This window comes from Rhopalosiphum maidis, chromosome 3, assembly GCF_003676215.2.
Source record: "Rhopalosiphum maidis isolate BTI-1 chromosome 3, ASM367621v3, whole genome shotgun sequence".
NCBI classification, from domain to species: domain Eukaryota; kingdom Metazoa; phylum Arthropoda; class Insecta; order Hemiptera; family Aphididae; genus Rhopalosiphum; species Rhopalosiphum maidis.
The window spans coordinates 69,247,106-69,266,099 of record NC_040879.1 but is presented as its reverse complement, the minus strand read 5'-3'; the positions used below and the strand labels follow the sequence as shown (position 1 = coordinate 69,266,099).

Here is an 18,994-nt window from a genome sequence, read left to right as displayed (position 1 = left end):
TGTGGCCTTGTACTTTGTTTTAGCCCTAGTAACCTTAGTCCAGGCCTGTGTACTATTTTCTGGTGTTGGTAGTCCGGCTGCGGGAACAGCTACGATCGGTTGGATACTGTTCGGCGCTCTCGCTTTTGAAGCATAACTTGATGCAGATGCGGCCTGGGAGCTTTTTAGATCCATGATATCCTCCTGTTGTTTGTTCACGCGATCCTTGAAGTCCTCGCAAACCTTGAGGATGGTTTCTTGAATGGTGTTGCTCGTCGTGTGTTGGTCAATATTTTTTGCTCTGATCGAAGCCTTCCTTGACTCGTAGTAAGCACTATGGACGCTGTTGGTGACTGTCTTAAGAGCTTCCGAAGAGCCTATGACCTCATCTATGGCTCTAATGACCGTCGAGGATTTGGTTTTATCCTTAGTCATTTTCAGGTGTTCTACGTTTTTCAGCAGGACATTTAGTGCCTTGAATTGCCGTTGAATGGTACTGGTTTTGTTCCGCCCCCCTCTGGGCATTCGAAGACAACATTGCCTGTAACTTTAGGCTATTGGCTCCCTGTGGCTGGTTTGCAGCTTGTCTAGCTTCCTTAGGTGTTCCGTTTTCTCCAAGATTTCCTGGGGTCTTCCCTGTAGGTCGTGTTGCTTCCGTTTCCATAACTCCATGTGATGCCTGTTTCCTTTGCGTGTCTCTTGACACGACTGTCTCAGCAGTCGTATTTTTACCGGATGAGAGTGCCATGCTGGACACCCCCAACTGCCGTCTCCTGGTGTCCGACCACCCCGAGAAGGGTGGCACCAGGACGAGACTCGTCATTATTAATTGTTGCTTCCATTTTTGATTCTAGTAGCTGGGCCTCCACTAACGACGCCAGCCTCGCGTCGTCTGTCCTTTTTTCCTGCGTTTGCCTGATCTTCCAGGACACCGGGGGTCGATCGTTCCCCTGGTGGGAGCTGTTTACTGACTGCTAGCAGGTTCGCTCGCCTTGCGACCCCCATCCCGTCGAGGACAGGTGTTGCTCTGTGTCCACCGGCCCAAATCGGTTGACCTGGGCCGGGTTGGGACCGCTTGGTAAGACTTAGTTAAAGGTCCGCAAGCCTCCCCACCGCGGCAAGGTGGGTCCCGTCGGGGGAGACCAAGTAACACCTAACCCATGGATGGCCAAACTGCGGCACGCGTGCCATTTGTGGCACATTTGTTGTTATGGAATGGCACACTAGAGTCAGATAAAATAATATATAATTTTTAAAAATAAGTATTATTAAATTAGATTAAATTAGATTTAATAAGATTATATTATTGCCAGGGCCGTATTTGGACAATTGCGCCCCGGGGCAACATATTTCTGCCGCCCCCTACCCCCCCACCACAAAATGCTATTTCTTAAAATGTAAGGTGTAACTATTTTGTTGTATATAATTTTGGTTCACAGAAAATTAAACCAACTACATAAACATAATAATATGCTACTCTCACTAATATAATATTGGCAAATTAAATGTATATACAATATAGGTACACTATTATATTAAATTCATGTGTGTAACTTATTATTGTAAAATGTATTATGAATAATAATTATGATCATAAAAATTTAACAAAATATAATATAATTTCTCTATAAATATTAATATTTCTTCTATTATAGTTATTTTTCTACATAGGAAATAACCAATGTTAAATAAAGAAAATAGTTTCAAGTAAATAATGTATTATTTATTGTTAAGTATTGTATTTTTTATTAATAATTATAATCTAAATAGTTATATAAATACATTTATAACTTTCTTCTTGACTGAAGGTCTGATAGTGGCGGTTATAACTGACTTTTAAGGGGGGGGGGCGGAAATTATAATAATCATAGGACACTAATGAGTCGTCGGAGAGCCCATAATTTTCCCCCAATATTTTGAAATAACGCAAATACTTCAAATAGAACAAACATTTTTTATTATACATAGTATATTATGAAATTATCCAAAATAGGTTCACCTTGTACTTACAATTAAATAAAAAAAAGTTTAGTCACAGATGCACAGTTATTCAACCATTTTAATAATAAAAATCTACAATAAAAGCATATGTCTTTTTTTTTGTTTAGCAAAACATGTAATAATATTTTCTATATCTATAAGAATATCTTGATGAATGTGAAGTAATGCTAGCCCGTTCAACCTTTCTTCGCCAATTGTTGACCTTAACCATGTTTTTAGCCTAATATAATTAGATTAAAAATAATGTTAAAAATGTATAACAATTCTAATAAAATAATGATTTGGCTACTTAACAAATAGTTAATAAAAGTATTATGTGAATTATTTTTTTTGAATATTAATTTATGTTAAGTAAAGTTATATGATATTTTATGAATAATAGATAGGTACTAAAATTTAAATGTAAACTTATAGTAGGTAAGTCATGTACCTACCTTCTGAGTGTTGAGAAACTGCGTTCTGCTGTCGCGACACTGATTGGTAGTGAACAAATAATAATCAGCATTTTATTTATATTTGGAAATATAGATTCTGGACACATACTTAGAGCATCCAACCCATTAACTGGAATATTTTTTCCTAAAAAAATACATTTAAAATAAATTAAATTATCAGTTAATTATATTAAAATATATATTTTACCTTCCGTTTGAAGTCTAAGCCATTTAGTAAACCACATATTTATTTCATTCTCTATGGCTTGTTCTGAAACATTTTGAAAGTATGTGTAATCTTTAGTCATTATTTCTATAATTTTTGCAAAATAGCCATTGTAGTCTTCAGTTTTCATTTTGACAACATATTTTGGTATAAGTTGTATTAATAAAGTAATATTTGAATTTTCCTTGCTTAAGAATCGGAAATCAAAATCTTCTAATACATTATCCAATAAAGGAATATAAATATTAATTCTATAATAATCAACAGGGTTGTTTGATGATGTAGCATTAACTCTATGTTTTTGATGTGCTATAATCCTGGGAAATTTAATATCAACATCAAGTTTGTTTAGAATTAATTCACACTCCTTAAACATAGATTGAAATTTTTCTTCACATTTTTCACGATTTTGTCCAAGTATTAAGTATACATCTTTGATACATTCAGATGCAGCAACAATATCTTGATCTTTGCCTTGTAAAATTTTACTTATCGGAAAAGTAACAGCTAGTAAATTTGATAATGAAAAAAGAGAAAATATAAATTCACAATTACAAATAGCAGATATCATCATTTTAGCTTTCGAAGAAGAAATATTATCCTGCCATCCAGATATTTCGGTTAAAGTGTCAATAATTTCAATTATTGATTCCTTAAAATGCAATACACTGTCGTGCCTTTCTATCCATCGTGTTTCGCATAAATTATGTAATTTTCTATGGTTAGTCAAATGTTGTTGAAGAACGTAATTACGTTTGGCAGATATATGAAAAAAAGAAGTAACTTCTTTTATTACTTCAACACAGTTGCGAATTGATTGTACAGTAGACGATTTTGAAACACTTAAATTTAAGGCGTGATTTGAGCAATGTATTGCATTTTTAGCAATTTTTCTAATTTGTTGGACAGCGCCGCGGACTGCAGATATCATAACGGAACAGCCATCGGTCCCAATGCCTACACAGTAATTTAAATCTAATTCTAATTCTTGCAATAGTTTTACGACTGTATTTCCCAAAAGTTCTCCAGTTAATTTAGGTTCCAATTTACTATTTAATATTTATTGAGGTTCATCGTTGTCTTCCAAATGAACATCTAATTGTTGGTGTTTTCGTTCATTATAAACATAGCTATGACAATCGATAAATGTTAAAAATCTTTCATACGATTTTCCATGTAAAATATACCGAATAATTAAACACATTTGAGAAATGTTAGATAAGTCTGTGGTCCCATCAAATAGAATACTAAAATATTTTGCTTCTTTTACTTCTAAAAGTATTAAATGTAATATTTCTAGTTTGCAACACTCGATTATTTCATTTTGCGTTAGTTTACTTATATAAGTAGCTCTTTCACCAGTAGTTTTCAAATGATTTTTAAGTAAATGGTCACCAGCATCAATTCGAAACTTAAGAAGTTCTTTAAAGTTTCCTTGATTAATGACAGAATCAACTTTTCCCCCATCTTCTTGATAAATAAAACCATCATCACGATGACCACGCAACGGTATATTTTGCTGGCCTAAGAAAACAATCGTTTTTATTATTGGTCGTAATCGTTCACGGTTATCTAATATTTGTTTTTTACGTTGATCATTTACTAAATTGATAACTTCTTTTTCAGGATGATTGTAAATATTCAAAAAGTAATTTGCTCGTTGTATATTATCTTTATAATAACCATTATTATTGTGTAATTCTAATATACCATCTTTTCCTAATAGCTTTGCAAATTTAATTACTGGTTCAGTAACCAAGCTTTTTAATTGCTCTGTTTTATGCATACCCCCTTTGTTTGAAGTTGAAAACAAAACACAAACCTTACAAAATAAACCAGACTTAATTTTTGAAAATTCAATGTATGGAAACTTTTCAAAGTGATTTTTTCTTAAAAATCGTTTTTCCGATTTACCTTTTTTAGTATGAATTGAAAATGGATATTGAAAATCATTGCTAGGAACATTACTTCGTTGAAGGATGACTGATTTCGAATAATCATTTATAGCGTTAGTTTGAGTTATGAAATTTGCAATATCTAATTCAATATCATGAAGTTTTTCAATTTCTATTGGATTAATTAACTCACTTGTATCAAAACAATTCGTATTTGTTGGATTTGAGATTGCAATGGTTTCTGACTCTTTTGTACCATCTTCATTAGATTGTAATTTACATTTTTTCTGAACACTTCCAAAATAACTAGTTATACGATTATTATTATTTGACGACATACTTAAAGAGTTATTATACGTAATAATAATAATATTATAACAGGCAACAGCACGATATAAATTATAAACACAGAGAACGTGAAATAAAGAACATAGACTGTGCAAGCGCAGAGTGCAGACACACTTATAATGGGTTGTATACAACATAGTCAATATACCATAGTCCATACTATGAGTATACAGCGTTTATTATATTTTTAGATTTATATTAAAATTATCGTAATATCAGAATGGGAAATCTATTACATTATTGAGATTATTCCTAGCAGCGAGCAGCCATATATATATATACAATATACATATATAAACAACGACGCGCCACGCGCGCGACGTTCCGAGTAACATATTACCGTAGTACGTACATATACTATAATAACAAAAATTAATAAAATGTACTACAATTGTTTAAAAATATACCGTATTATATTGCGCAAGACAACTTTACAAATTGCTGATACTATTTTTATAAATTAGAAACACAAAAAAATAGTACCATGATTAATGCTTCTTTCAATAATTAGTTATAAAAAAACACGGACCAAGGGGGGGGGAGCGATCCACCTATCGCCCCCCCTTATAACCGCCACTGAGGTCTGAGAATAAAATTATCATTTCTTCGAAATCTGTTTTACTGGTTATATCAGATTCTATTGTCAATAAAGCCAACGCAGAACATCTTTCTTGATTCATTGTTGACCTTAGATAATTTTTTACTCGTTTTAGAACAGAAAACGAATATTCAGCTGAACAGTTAGTAGATGCTGTTGATAAAAAAATACGTATCGCAATTTCTACGTATGGATACAAAATTATGAAATTGTTACTTCTTATCCATAACATGAGTTCCAAAATAGTTTGAGGATTATTGTCAGAAGTTCCTAAGCTATGGATATGCCCTTATAGCTGGACCACCTCATTAGTCAAGCTTATATTTAGGTCATTTGGATAAGCTTCACATAATTCCTTAGCACTTCTACGAATTTCATTAATTGAATGCTGTGTTATATTATGAAAAAAGGAAAATTTTTTTACCCAATTATCATAAGCAGACTTGCGTTTTTGTAACTCTGATAGTAAATTGTCAAGTATAAAAAAATATGTCATTACAATAAAATATTCTCGACCGGATAATGTCACATCATTGGATCTGGTTTCGCCATGTAGTAACTTTCGTCATCTTTTTCGTTTCTCATTTTCTTTATAGTCACTTAATCCAGACAAGTCTTTAGCAGAATTTTCATAATCCATAAATCTATTTCTATTGCGAGCCGATTTAACATAATATATTGTTGAATCATAAAGCTGAACAACGGTGATTAAATTAATACTAACAGATTGTAACTTTTTAATTGTTTTATTCAAAATTTCAAGAATATCACCCCAAAATACAACCATCAGAGCACATTCTAGGAGGTTTAACTTTTTCAATAACCCTTTGGCTTCACAACGTGTGGTTGGTTTTTGACTAGTATCGTCCAAAATTTTTTTCAACATTCCAATGACTAAATCCCAATTTTTGTTAAGTGATCTACAAGCATCTTTGTGAGCCGACCACCGAGTTTCAGACAGACCTTTTAACGTCACTTTTGCATTCAAAATTTCCCACCGTTGAGTTGATGCCGTAAAAAAACAGTATACTGCTTGTAACAGTTCAAAAAAATGACAGGCTTCTTCACAACAATTTGCTGCACAACTATCAACCAAATTTAGAGAGTGTGCAGCACATGGAGAATACTCAGCTAGTGGATTAACCTCCTTGATTATTGCCTGTAGACCTGAGTAAGCTCCTGATTTGTTACTTGCATTATCATAAGATAGTCCTCTCAAGTTGGCTAAATCAATGTTATATAACGCAAGAGTGGTTAATAGACTATCAGCCAATTGTTCAGATTTATGACCAGTATTTCAAAAAACACATGAACCGTTCTTTAGGATACCTATCTAAAACATACCTTATTACAAATGATGATTGGTCAGTATGGGAGATATCTGGTGTTGAGTCAACTATTATTGAAAAATACTTTGCTGTTTGGACTTTTTTTAGAATATTTTTTCAATACTTTGTCACTCATTAAAGTTATAAATTGTTCATATGTATGGAACGATAAGTATGATGTTGACCCTTTTCCTTTATTAGCATATTTAGAAATATGTGATGCTAAAAATGGATCAAATTGTGCTATCAATTCCATTGACATTAAAAAATTTCCATTGTGTGGGAATCCAATTTTCTCTGAGTTACCTCTAAAAGCTAATCCTCTTATTGCCAAGGTTTTTACCACTACAACCACTCTTTTCAAAACATTTTTCCAATAATTAACTTCATCATCAATTTGATCCAATAATCCACTGACAATCCTATTTGTTAATGTTCCTCGATTTTTTAGAATCAATATATTTGATTTGTGAACTGGCGATTGAACGTGTGATGCAATTCTATTACCCGCTCTTTTCCAATCTGAAAATCCAGTTGGAGTAAAAGCAGAATTTGCTCCAAATAATTTGCAAGGGATACAAAAAATAGCACCTGTACTTTGAGAGTATGCAAGATAATCTCTTTGAATTCTTTCACCATTGATAAGAACTGTATAAAAAAAAATTGGCTGAACAGTACTTAAAATGAACTTGTTTTTTCCCTCGAATAATATTATTATAGATTCTTTTTGAATTTGAAAAATCTAATTCATTAATATTTTGTGATATTCCGCATATAGATATTGTGTCTCTTGTGACATCATTAATGATCCATCGTGCAGGATCATTACTATTAAAATTTAAAATATAAAACTTGGTTTATAATTATTGTAATTAGAAAATAAAAAATATTTAATCAATTATCAACAAGACAACAACAAAAAAATATGTAAAATTAATTATTTTTTATTAAGTTAAATCACTAAAACATTAATAAGTTTTGGTAATATAAAAAAATACTGAATCATTGTAAGAGGTATGAGTATGATATTTAGGTAATAAACTAATAAAACATTACATTGAAAGTATAAGAATTCAATGTTTGAACAGCAAAAAGAGTATTTGTTTTATATATTTAAATACATTTCAAGTACTTGTGTTTATTCTTAATTATTTTTGCCCTAATGTATTTAAAAAGTATTTTTAATTATTTTTATACTAGTGTATTTTTTGTACTAAAATTGTATAGCTATGAAGATTATAAAATGAAAAAAGCATTTATCACAATAATATAATATTAAATGTAGGTAATGACTTAATTAATTCAATCCTAACATAAGTTTCTGAATTTTCTAAATTATTTCATTTGTTAATTATTTGTTTCAAAACTAAATAAGAATCTGGTGAACTATTATTATTTTGTGAAGTAAGATGTCTTGCAAAAGGAAAAGCATTAGAAAGATTTTGGAATCTAAAAGACGAAGTTATTGAATTTTTAGAAAAAAATAATGAATTGCCTGATGAATGTGAACTACTGAAAGATAAAAATTGGTTAATAAACCTTGCATTTTTAACTGATATTCTCGGACATTTAAATATTCTCAATAAACGACTCCAAGGTGAAGGAAATTTATTTCCAGCCCTTGTAGGTTCTATAAATTCTTTCATGTCTCGACTTCGTCTTTTCGAAAGTAATTTAGGAATGGAAAATTTAGATCACTTTGTACGGTTAAAATCTATTTATCTACCGACAAATATTCCATTGACGATTTTTCAAAATCATATTTCATCACTATATGATAATTTTCAAGAAAGATTCAGCAAATTTAAAGAAGAAGAAGATTTAAATACCTTATTTATCAATCCATTTATCATAGAGACACACGATCTCCAAAAATATAACCCTAATATGTAATTGAAAATTATTTAAAATGCAAATATAAAGAGTCATCTGAGATAATAGAATTTTGGAAATGCCTACCCGAGGAAGATTTTCCAGAATTACATAATGTAGCGGTGAAATTGGTTTGCAGATTTGGTTCTACTTATATATGTGAGAAAAGTTTTTCACGGACGATTTTCATTAAAAATAAGTATAGAACCAAACTAACAAATTCTCATTTGAAAAATTTTATGATTCTATCTTCAACTAAACTTAAACCAAATTATGAAGAGATAATATCCATGAAGCAAATTCAACATACCTAATCATTAAAAAAAAACATTGCAATTGAACTGTAGTTAAAATAGTACCTATGAAAAAATCTAAAATTTAGCCCGAAGTACTTGCTACGAGCTGTGAAAGTTTCAAGACGATAAGATAAACGGTCGATTTTATACGAATTTCGGATTTTTTTAAAAGACGATTATACGCAATTTAGCATAAAAGGTACGGTCCACGTATCGCCGTACCAAAAATGCGAAATCGGAACCCCGTTGCCGTGATATCTGTATTATATAATGTATGCAAAAGGTTCTTTAAAAATATTATGTATTAAGATATAATAAATATTCGTTAGTAAAAATGTTACGCTTGTTATCTTATATTATGCTGTAATGTTATGTTCTTGTTATTAAAATAAATAAATTAACATACTTCTAAGTAATTATGAGCTTTTCTTCTGGTGAAGTACAATATCTAATTGCATTTTCCTCAGCCACAATTTCTTCTTTGATTTGCTCCAACAAGTCATCAAAAGATTTAATCGACATCCGGAAATGGTTAAAAAATTTTAGTACATAATTTCTCAAACTTGGATACAGCGTGATGTACAAGCTTGTACTTAGTCTGTTTTTTAAAATAGGATGAACCCAGTATTTCCTATTTCTCTGCCTATGACGCTGCATTCGTCTATATAAGGTCCATAAGCATACAGCTTCTGCTACGTCCATCTTCGCCGGAATAAAAAACACGACTGACTATAGTTAGGCCGTGCGCACATTGTATACAAATTTGTTTCGTACGAAAACGTACGAATACTGGTCGTACGAATTGATTGCGCACACTGAATACGTTTTTTTCCGTAAAATAGTCAGTGTTCCGGCGATATCGCAATCGTGACGTCCTTAGAACGCAATGAATAATTTGTACCTTCAAGATAATTCTCTTCTAATCCGGAGACGGCTGCGTCGTCGTCATTATCGTAGAACCGAATGGGTACGGGAAATATATTTAAAAAGAAATGAATTCGGTGAATTTCATCATATTATGGAAGACTTATATAATGACCACATACTGTTTCATGGCTATTTACGCATGAAAAAAGAAACTTTTGAATATATTTTAAACTTTATACGACCTAACCTGACAAAATTCAGTAACTTTCGCGACACAATATCTCCTGAGGAACGATTAATAGTAACTTTGAGGTAAGGAAATAATATATTTAACTATAAAAATAAAAAATTCAACAGTTAAATTTTTTTTTAATAATTATCATATGATTTTTATTGATAAGACCTCCTCATTAAAAGCAAAACATATACATATAAATTAACTAATTATTATTGTTTGGGTTGAATTGCGTGACGTAGCAAGTAAGATCATCTTCTGGTATTATTGAAAAACACTGTATTGACTCGAATCCCTAGAATTATCATATAATCCCACCGATGTTATAGAATGTTGTTCATCCATAAGAACTTGCTGTAATTTTGCTCGTACCATTAGTTTACGATGTTTAGGGATATCTTTTAAAAATGGTAGAAGGCTCATTAGAAACTGAGCATCAGCACTTTTTTGAAAGCATTTTAACTTCTCTTCTTCAATTTGCAATAGTCTTGTATCAATATCATCTGGCTGACTCCTTTTAATTTTTTTTTTTAATGGAGATTTAAATGTTTTCTTTGGAGTTTGATCGTCATTTACTTCCGGCGATTGACAGTGGGATGACGAAGCCGTATAGTTTGAACTTGTACTTGTTTGTGTCAATACCTCCTCATCAGATATGTCACTGTTATCGGAAACGCTACTTTTAAGATCCCTTCGAGACATTGTACCTCGAAGAAACAACAGATTCTTAAAATAAGGCCATCTGGAGTCAGTTTTTGAAACAGCTGCTTGACCCGATTTTTTGCTGTTGACTTTTTTAAGTTCTTTCCCGAAAGTGTCTCGTAATCCTCGCCACTTTTTTTTTAGCTCATCAACTGAAATAAAAAATACATACTTGTAAAATCAATACATTCCTCGTGGTCCATTTCCCCAGCCTCCAAATTCGAATTTTCTAATTTTTTCCCAGCCCTTCACTCAGAATCTAAAATGTTTATTATTTCAGGTTTTTAGCCACAGGTTCATCGTTCAGAGCTCTTGCATATTCATTTAGGATTTCAGACAATACCATTGGTTGGTAATACATATGAAACATGTAAAGCTATTTGGGAAAATCTTTCTGCCATTCATAAGAAGTTTCCATCAAGCAAAGATATGGACAATATTACTAATGGTTTTTGGACCAAATGGGGATTTCCTAATTGCTCAGGTAGCATCGATGGTAAACATATGCGAATTAACGCACCAGTGCATTCTGGCAGCATGTTCCGTAATTATAAGTGCTTTTTCTCAATTGTATTGCAAGCTGTTGTGGATGCAAACTATAGATTTATTGCTATAGATGTGGGAGCCTATGGTAAAGAGAGTGACGGTGGAATATTTTCGCATTCAAATCTTTCACAACAATTGGAAAATGGTGCTCTCAACGCAAACCAAGAAAAAGTATTACTTGGAAGTAACATAGCTTTGCCTCACTTCTTAGTTGGTGATGAGGCTTACCCGTTAAAAACATATCTAATGCGCCCTTATCCGCAAAAAAATTTGGGCCCAGAAGAAGAAATATTTAACAAACGCTTAACAAATGTAAGGCAAGTTGTTGAGTGTGCCTTTGGTATTTTGAGTAGCAAGTGACGATTGTTATTAAAAGCAATTGAGGTAAATCCCGACCGTGCGGATGTCATAATAAAGTGTATATGTTTACTTCATAATATTATAATTGATAAGGAAGGTATTCATGATTTATCTACGGAAATACGGCGACCACTAATTGAGAACAGAAATAGATTCATGACTGCAGGAGAGAATAGAAGCGCATCGAGAGCTCGCTATGCCAGGAAAACACTTAAAAACTATTTTTATCAAAATAGGTACATTTAATAATTAATTATCATACACTCCATCTGTTTATCATAAATCAACGTAATAATTTGTAATAACAACGTAATAAACAATATATTTTAATAAATTGTATAGTATTTAGTAAAATCTAATAAATTAGTATTATCTAATATTATTAAAAGATTTAGTATTAAATAAATTTAATAAATTGTATTTACCAGGTATTTCCATTTCTTCGGATATTTCTCGTCATGCCTTGCGATGAAGGTCACGTAAGTGATACCTTGAATCGCTTTGATCCCACAAACACATATGTTGGTAAATTAAATTAATACATTTTTCGTTATCCATTTTATTAAATTTATTAATTTATCCATTGCCGGCGTATGAACGTTAATGAAATCCGGACAAGTTCGGATTGTTTTCGTACGTCAAAGTTACACGTACGTATACGTACGAACAAATCACACCCAGTCTGCGCGCTCACATAGTATTTGATAGGTCGGGATCTTTCGTGCGTGTACGTACAAGTTCGTACGAATCAAATTCGTACGAAAACGCATTCAATGTGCGCGCGGCCTTAACGCGTGCTTAACCTTTAAGGTACGGTTTCCTATCTGCGGCTGGTCGCATACGACTGAACGCAACGACTAGTCGCAATGACTGATCTATATTTAAACTGCGAACGTGGTTTCCAATGCGCGATCGGCGTGTGCGTGTCAAAAATAATTGTTGCTGGTTGCGACTGTAGTGATCCGATAGCAGTGTTGTCGATGAGTCGCATACGTGTTTGGATCATATTAATCATATTAATCATATTGATAGTTAATTTTTATGTGTTTTATGACGAATTTATTATAACTATTTAAAGAATAATCATGTCAAAAACTATAGTGTCAAAATTTTTACCGAACGAGGACGAAATTTTAGTTTAAGAAGTAAAAAAACAACGTGCTATCTATGATAGTTCTCTCGAGCAACATAAGGACTACGGTTATATAAGTAAATGTTGGAACAATATTTCGACTGTAGTTGGAAAATCATGTAAGAACCTATAGATTAATATTTTTTAGAACGTTTCATTATAATTATAGCTGGGATTTGTATGTAAATACATATTTTAATTAAAACATGATAAATTAATTATTGTAAATGATAAATTTGTTTCACGTGATTTGCAATGAAATAAGACATATTTTATTTTACACATTTTTACATATTTCGTGATAAATACATGTTTTTACATATTTTGTAAAATTTCTGCTTTTTATTACATATTACGTAAATTTTGACGATTTCGGTGATTTAATTTATACTTCGATAATTATTATAGTACTCGTATATATTGTAAGTGTATGCATAATGTGGGAAATATTATTTTCAGCACATATAACGTAACGTATATATAATATGTTTATTTAACACGTCGACGTTATAATTTTAAATTTTTCTTATTACATATTTCTTATTTTATATTATATATTTTGGCCATTTTAACTACATATAATATATGTACATATTTTTGGTTTTTTATTACATATTAATCCCAGCCCTAATTAAAATAGTTATAAGGTTAAAATTAGGAATATATTTAGTGAATAAACATTTTGATTGGTATTATAGCTGAGGATTGCAAAAATAGATGGCGGAATACACGTGATACCTATATGAGACACAAAAAAAAACTAGGCACTGGATCTCCAGCAATATTTTCTAAAAAGAAATGGCCTTTAGCTAGTCATTTTTAGATAATGTCGAATATGAAAGAATGTAAGTAAATATATCAATTTTGTACTTTTATTCATAACTTAAAATTTAACTGGAGTTATAGTAAATTATTTATACGAAGATACGATTGTTTTTTCTCGTAGCCATTTCGTAAAATTTCTTTTTATGAAAAGTATGTATGTCATATTTAAATATTTATTACTATACAAGATTTTTATTTAATATTACGTAATTTTGTAGTTGAAATATGAGTATGGTATATGCAATGGCGTGTATTTCATCTTCTTCTTCCTCCTCCTCTAATAGAAGATTAATTATTTTATTATTATTAATAATAATTTCCTCCATCGTAGTTCGTACAATTTGTAAGGTACAACAATAATTTATTAAAATAAAAAGTTATAGTTATTAGTTATAAGTTATAGGTAAACACGTCTGCACACTACTAAATATTGGAATAAAATGAACTATAATACACCAGCTCCTAAGTAAAGTCGCATTTAGGAAACCAGTTGACACGCAGCGTTCAGTAGTTGCGGCCAGCCGCAGATAGGAAACCGTACCTTAATTCATGTGAACACTGACTAAAAACGCGCGTTTAACGCCTCTCATGTGTACCTACCCTTACTGGTACCTCGACCACCTCCTCGCCATTATGCGAAATGCAATCTGTAGTGATGACCGTCAACGTTTGCGATTGCATTCATTTCAACTACGACCGTCGACTTGTAATATATTCAATGGCGAATACATCACGAAGGTAATATATATTATTAAATTGTAGCACGCATACATCACTTAATTAAGTAAATAATTAATAATTCTTTTGCATTTATAAAAATCCTACACGATTTACTGCAGGGCTGTAATACAAAATATCGTGGCAAATCTGTAATTTTTTCCTGTTCAAAAGTATGCGATTTCCATAATTGTTTTTTCGACCGGATACCGACCACATTTTTGGGTTTTATTTTTTTTTAATATTTTATATTGCCAAAGTAATATTTTGGTATTAATTGAAATTACAGTTACGATATCCAATAGACACATGTACTACTTTTTTCAATTTGTTTATACTTTTAAATACAAACCTCGTTTTCTTATCCAAATGCGCGCACGCACCACTTAATTAATAATTCTTTTGCATTTATAAAAACAATATTACAAAAATATGGCCATTACAATATTCAAATCGAAATTCACTTGAGACATAATAGTATTATTTAATCACATCTTTTAAGTCCACGCGTTTTTAAAATACACAATACAAACACAATACAAAACAAATTATCCAAAATAATAATAGAACAAAATTATCAATGTACATACTTAGACAATAAACAAAAAATTATTAATATAGACCTCAAATAAAATACACACAGATCATATAAAAACATTCAATAAAACAATAAAAGGCAAAACTGTAGAAAATATCATTTTGTATGAGAGAATTAAGTGAGTACAAATATAAAAAAATAATAATTCAATTGTGTACATTTAAAATTAATTTATCTACAGGCAATTTAAATATTATATTTATAACAGAGAGGAGAGCGTCATCCCAGAATTGGACCTAAAAATCAATTTTAAAAATTCCATTGACACACGAAGGAGTTGGACCAATTAATCCGGAAGATTATTTTAACGGTGAACACGGATGAATGTATAGATGACCATGCCATGTTCATTCACCGAACTATTAAGACATACTTAAGTGGGTTTGATTTTTATGAATGGTAAGTCTCCATGTTTTTCCTAAAACAATAATTAATTTTATTAATAAAAACATAATTAAATACCTTAGAAATAAAAATATAATTCAATCAGATACGTGGTATATTAATATTTCGTTTATTAATGTAGGTTTAAAAAACTAAAAAAATGTTGATGATTTGATAGATATTTTTTATTTTGTAATAAGAGTACATATATAATATTGCAGAAAAAATATTTTCTAGTTAAAGACCTAATTTACTTATTACCTAATTATCATTGTAAATATTTTACATAAACTATGTATTTATTTATTTTCAATTATCGTCCCGCTGCCCTACTTACACTAATTGTTATGTTTCAATCCAGAGTATTAGCAGTATAGAGGGAAGATTTTACTAAACAAATTATGAGGATATTAATTTGAATACAAATTACAGTGAAACCTTCACTAACGGACACCTCCCAATAACGGACGTTTTTTGGGAAATGTGGACATTATTTTAATAGGGAATTTTTAAAACAATTGCAAGTCCCTAATCTTTATTTGAAAATATGTATTTACATTCGTATGTATTCTCGTATTACTATTGAGATTGCACAGACATGGTGTAATTATAAACAGATAAGGCTCACCGATTTTTTAAAACAATAATAATTTAAAAATATATGTACATAATTTTTGTTTTGATTGGAAAAATATACTTTAAATAAAAATAATTAATAATAATTTGTAAAAATATAAAAATGTAATAATTTACAATAGATAATAAATAATAACATACATAGTACATTATTATACATATAAATTTCAAAAATGTATACCCTCTGAATAACGAACAAAATTTTGATGACCGAGATTGTCTCCTATTCAGAGGTGTCACTGTACTACATTAATTGTTGATGAAATGTTTACATTTATAGATCATTTCATTTAAAGAAGATGTAATTTTCAATTTTTCGTCGTCGGATTTTATCAAAATTCTTCAAATAACAGGGTTTGTAGATTAAACGTTGATGATAAAGGAAGTATTTCGATACTAAGAAATTAAAGATATAATATAGAAATCAACGAATCTAATTATGCTTAAATACTTCATAGAAATTCTGGTAGACGTTTTGGGAAAACCAATAACAGATACAAGTAATTACAAACTATTTAAAACCCTTAAGATAAGCAAGGAAGCTAAAATAATGAACGATTATTTTGGAAACCATCCAGTTATGTATGCAAATCATATAATAGAAAATTATGACAGTGTTATTGAAGGATATAAAGAAATAGTTCACAAATCCTTTGAATTACATAAGTATTTACAAACAAGTAATAAATTGTGTAGTGAACAGAAAAAAAAATGTAAATTATAATGCGGTAGTGCAAGTTATAAGAGGATTGATTATACTGAAGTTTCATTTAGTCTTAGATCACTGTGTACATTTTTAACAAAGCATTATAATAAAGCATGTTTTGTACTAATTGATGAACTTGACTCGATAACACCCATTTTGGTTCTAGATTATAAAAATGTTTTTGTGTTTTTATGTAAATTTTAGTATTTTTAAAAAATCAACAAATACGTTTTTCGAACTTTTGTGACTGGAAAACCAGTCTATAATATTCATGGCCCAGTGCCGTCATGTATACAAGTACAACCATTTTCTAACTTTCATGGGATTACTGATTACTTTAGATTAACTAATAATCCGTCTGATCCCATTTGTTGAACTATGGATGAACCGGAAGCACGGCGACGTTGACTTCCACCTTACACAATTTCTAACCGGTCGTGGCTGCTTTCCGGCGTATCTCCACATGTTCGGAAAACTTAACTCATCCGCATGCTGGTACTGTGACCACACCGTTCAATACGCCCACCACTCCATTTTCGTATGTGACGCCTAGGAGAGCAGGAGCTACCATTTCCCTATATATATATACATTATAATATTATATATCACATTTGTTTATTTGTATACGTGGCATCCGCCTACTCATAATATATTATCTTTATTAATTTTATCATAGGAATGGAATGTGTTTATCAGGGTGGTCAGATTTTATTGGTAATACATGGTATATAGTATATTATAGTAAATACTTTTTATATACTATATATATATATATATATATTGCATCCCCCACACGATTAGCAGGAATATGTTTATATATGACACAGTGAAACCAGCTCTACATATATTATCGACAATAATAATTATGATACAATATTCAGAAATCGGTTATCCGCTATATGTGTACATTTTTCCGAGTCAGACGGTTTTCAGAGCTCCAAAATGTTCAACGTCCATGCCGTATTTTCTTACGTTTATTTTTTAAACTCTATATTCGTTAAATTTAAAAAATGTTCAGCTGCATTACGTGTGGTAAAGTGTACACCCGTAAAAACGTACTGATCAGACACGCTAAAACCCATGGCGGTCCAGTGAATTCGTGCGGAATATGTCGCAAGGTATTAAGTCGAACAGATTAACTCATCACTCACATATAAAATTGCCATAGTAAGTGCATTGGATATTATTTGCTATAACGTTATTAATCAAATTATTTTTAAAATAGAGATTGCTAAAAATAGTCCTGAATTCCATAATGCTGTGCGGATAGTACCGCCTATGGGTAAATAATAAATTATTTTCTATTATAAATAATAATAATAATAACAACAATATTAATTAATAAATAGTAATCTTACAGTCGTGTTCACGCAGTCGTAGCGTACAGTCCTGTCACTGTGCGTTCCACTGATAAGTAATTTCGGTCTTTAATAATTCTAATCCTAATTAGTGTTCACAAATGTCGTCGACCTCGGGCGGCAATAGCCGTACCGGTCAAACCCCAGCCACATCCAAAATCAAGCACACAGTTACAACAAATCCTGTCCTCAACTCATGGATTCAGCACCATGGGGAAAAAGGGTAAAGTATTCAAAAACTCCAATAATCCACTCTCACCTAGTCTTCAATCAATTATCGAAAACCCGCCGATATTAAATACATCTCAAACTACTTTTAATTTCAATGACGTAACCGATAATACTAGCATACCTGATTCAAATATCATACTTGATGATAATCAAACAATTGAACACACATCGGTCGTTAGCTTATCTACAGATAAAACGCCGTCGTCTCCAGTTACCAACACTGATATAGATATGCACGCAACCAATTACAATAATAATAATCTACTTCATTCTTTTACACCGGATTATAATGGTCCCATAATTATACTCGCCGAGTGCATCGATCAAAATATAAACATGAGTAATTGGCATCCTATAAGCGCTGCTAAATTCTTCACCAAAAATTTTATTGGTATCTCCAATATTAAACCTGCCGGTTCCAAAAAGATAAAAATTACTTTTAATTGCATCCTCAACGGCAATAATTGCTTAAATTCTGATATTCCGCGCTCTAACGGGTTTCACGTAAATATTCCCAGCAGCCTCATATACTCGTATGGAATCATTAAACTAGATATTAATATTTCCGAAGAAGAATTTTTCGAGGGTCAATGTTCACCTGTTACAATAGAGGCATTCAAACGCATCTCTATTCAGAAAGATGGAAAAACTATCCAAACTCGCACAGTAGAACTGAAATTCATTGCACCTAAAATACCATCCGGCATTTCTATCTACAAT

At 31.2% G+C, this 18,994-nt stretch overlaps 4 protein-coding genes and 1 pseudogene across 4 annotated transcripts; 1 reads left to right on the top strand and 4 right to left on the bottom strand.

Annotated features, from left to right (window-relative positions):
- Nucleotides 1-804: 804 nt before the first annotated feature.
- On the bottom strand, nt 805-3,571 carry LOC113557645 (zinc finger MYM-type protein 1-like). The gene is made up of 3 exons (XM_026963211.1): nt 2,623-3,571; nt 2,524-2,559; nt 805-1,034 (listed from the first exon to the last, which is right to left on the bottom strand). The coding sequence occupies exons 1-3, from the start codon at nt 3,569-3,571 to the stop codon at nt 805-807; spliced, it is 1,215 nt and encodes a 404-aa protein (XP_026819012.1).
- Nucleotides 3,572-3,700: 129 nt separating this feature from the next.
- LOC113557644 lies at nt 3,701-4,873 on the bottom strand. The gene is made up of 2 exons (XM_026963210.1): nt 4,351-4,873; nt 3,701-4,164 (listed from the first exon to the last, which is right to left on the bottom strand). The coding sequence occupies exons 1-2, from the start codon at nt 4,871-4,873 to the stop codon at nt 3,701-3,703; spliced, it is 987 nt and encodes a 328-aa protein (XP_026819011.1).
- A 1,173-nt stretch (nt 4,874-6,046) lies between these two features.
- LOC113557643 lies at nt 6,047-9,679 on the bottom strand (annotated as a pseudogene).
- A 664-nt stretch (nt 9,680-10,343) lies between these two features.
- On the bottom strand, nt 10,344-11,182 carry LOC113557642. Its single transcript, XM_026963209.1, has 2 exons — nt 11,125-11,182; nt 10,344-10,933 (listed from the first exon to the last, which is right to left on the bottom strand). The coding sequence occupies exons 1-2, from the start codon at nt 11,180-11,182 to the stop codon at nt 10,344-10,346; spliced, it is 648 nt and encodes a 215-aa protein (XP_026819010.1).
- Nucleotides 11,183-11,210: 28 nt separating this feature from the next.
- On the top strand, nt 11,211-11,687 carry LOC113557641 (protein ALP1-like). Its single transcript, XM_026963207.1, has one exon. It carries the CDS (start codon nt 11,211-11,213, stop codon nt 11,685-11,687), a length of 477 nt encoding a protein of 158 aa, XP_026819008.1.
- The last annotated feature ends 7,307 nt before the right edge of the window (nt 11,688-18,994 follow it).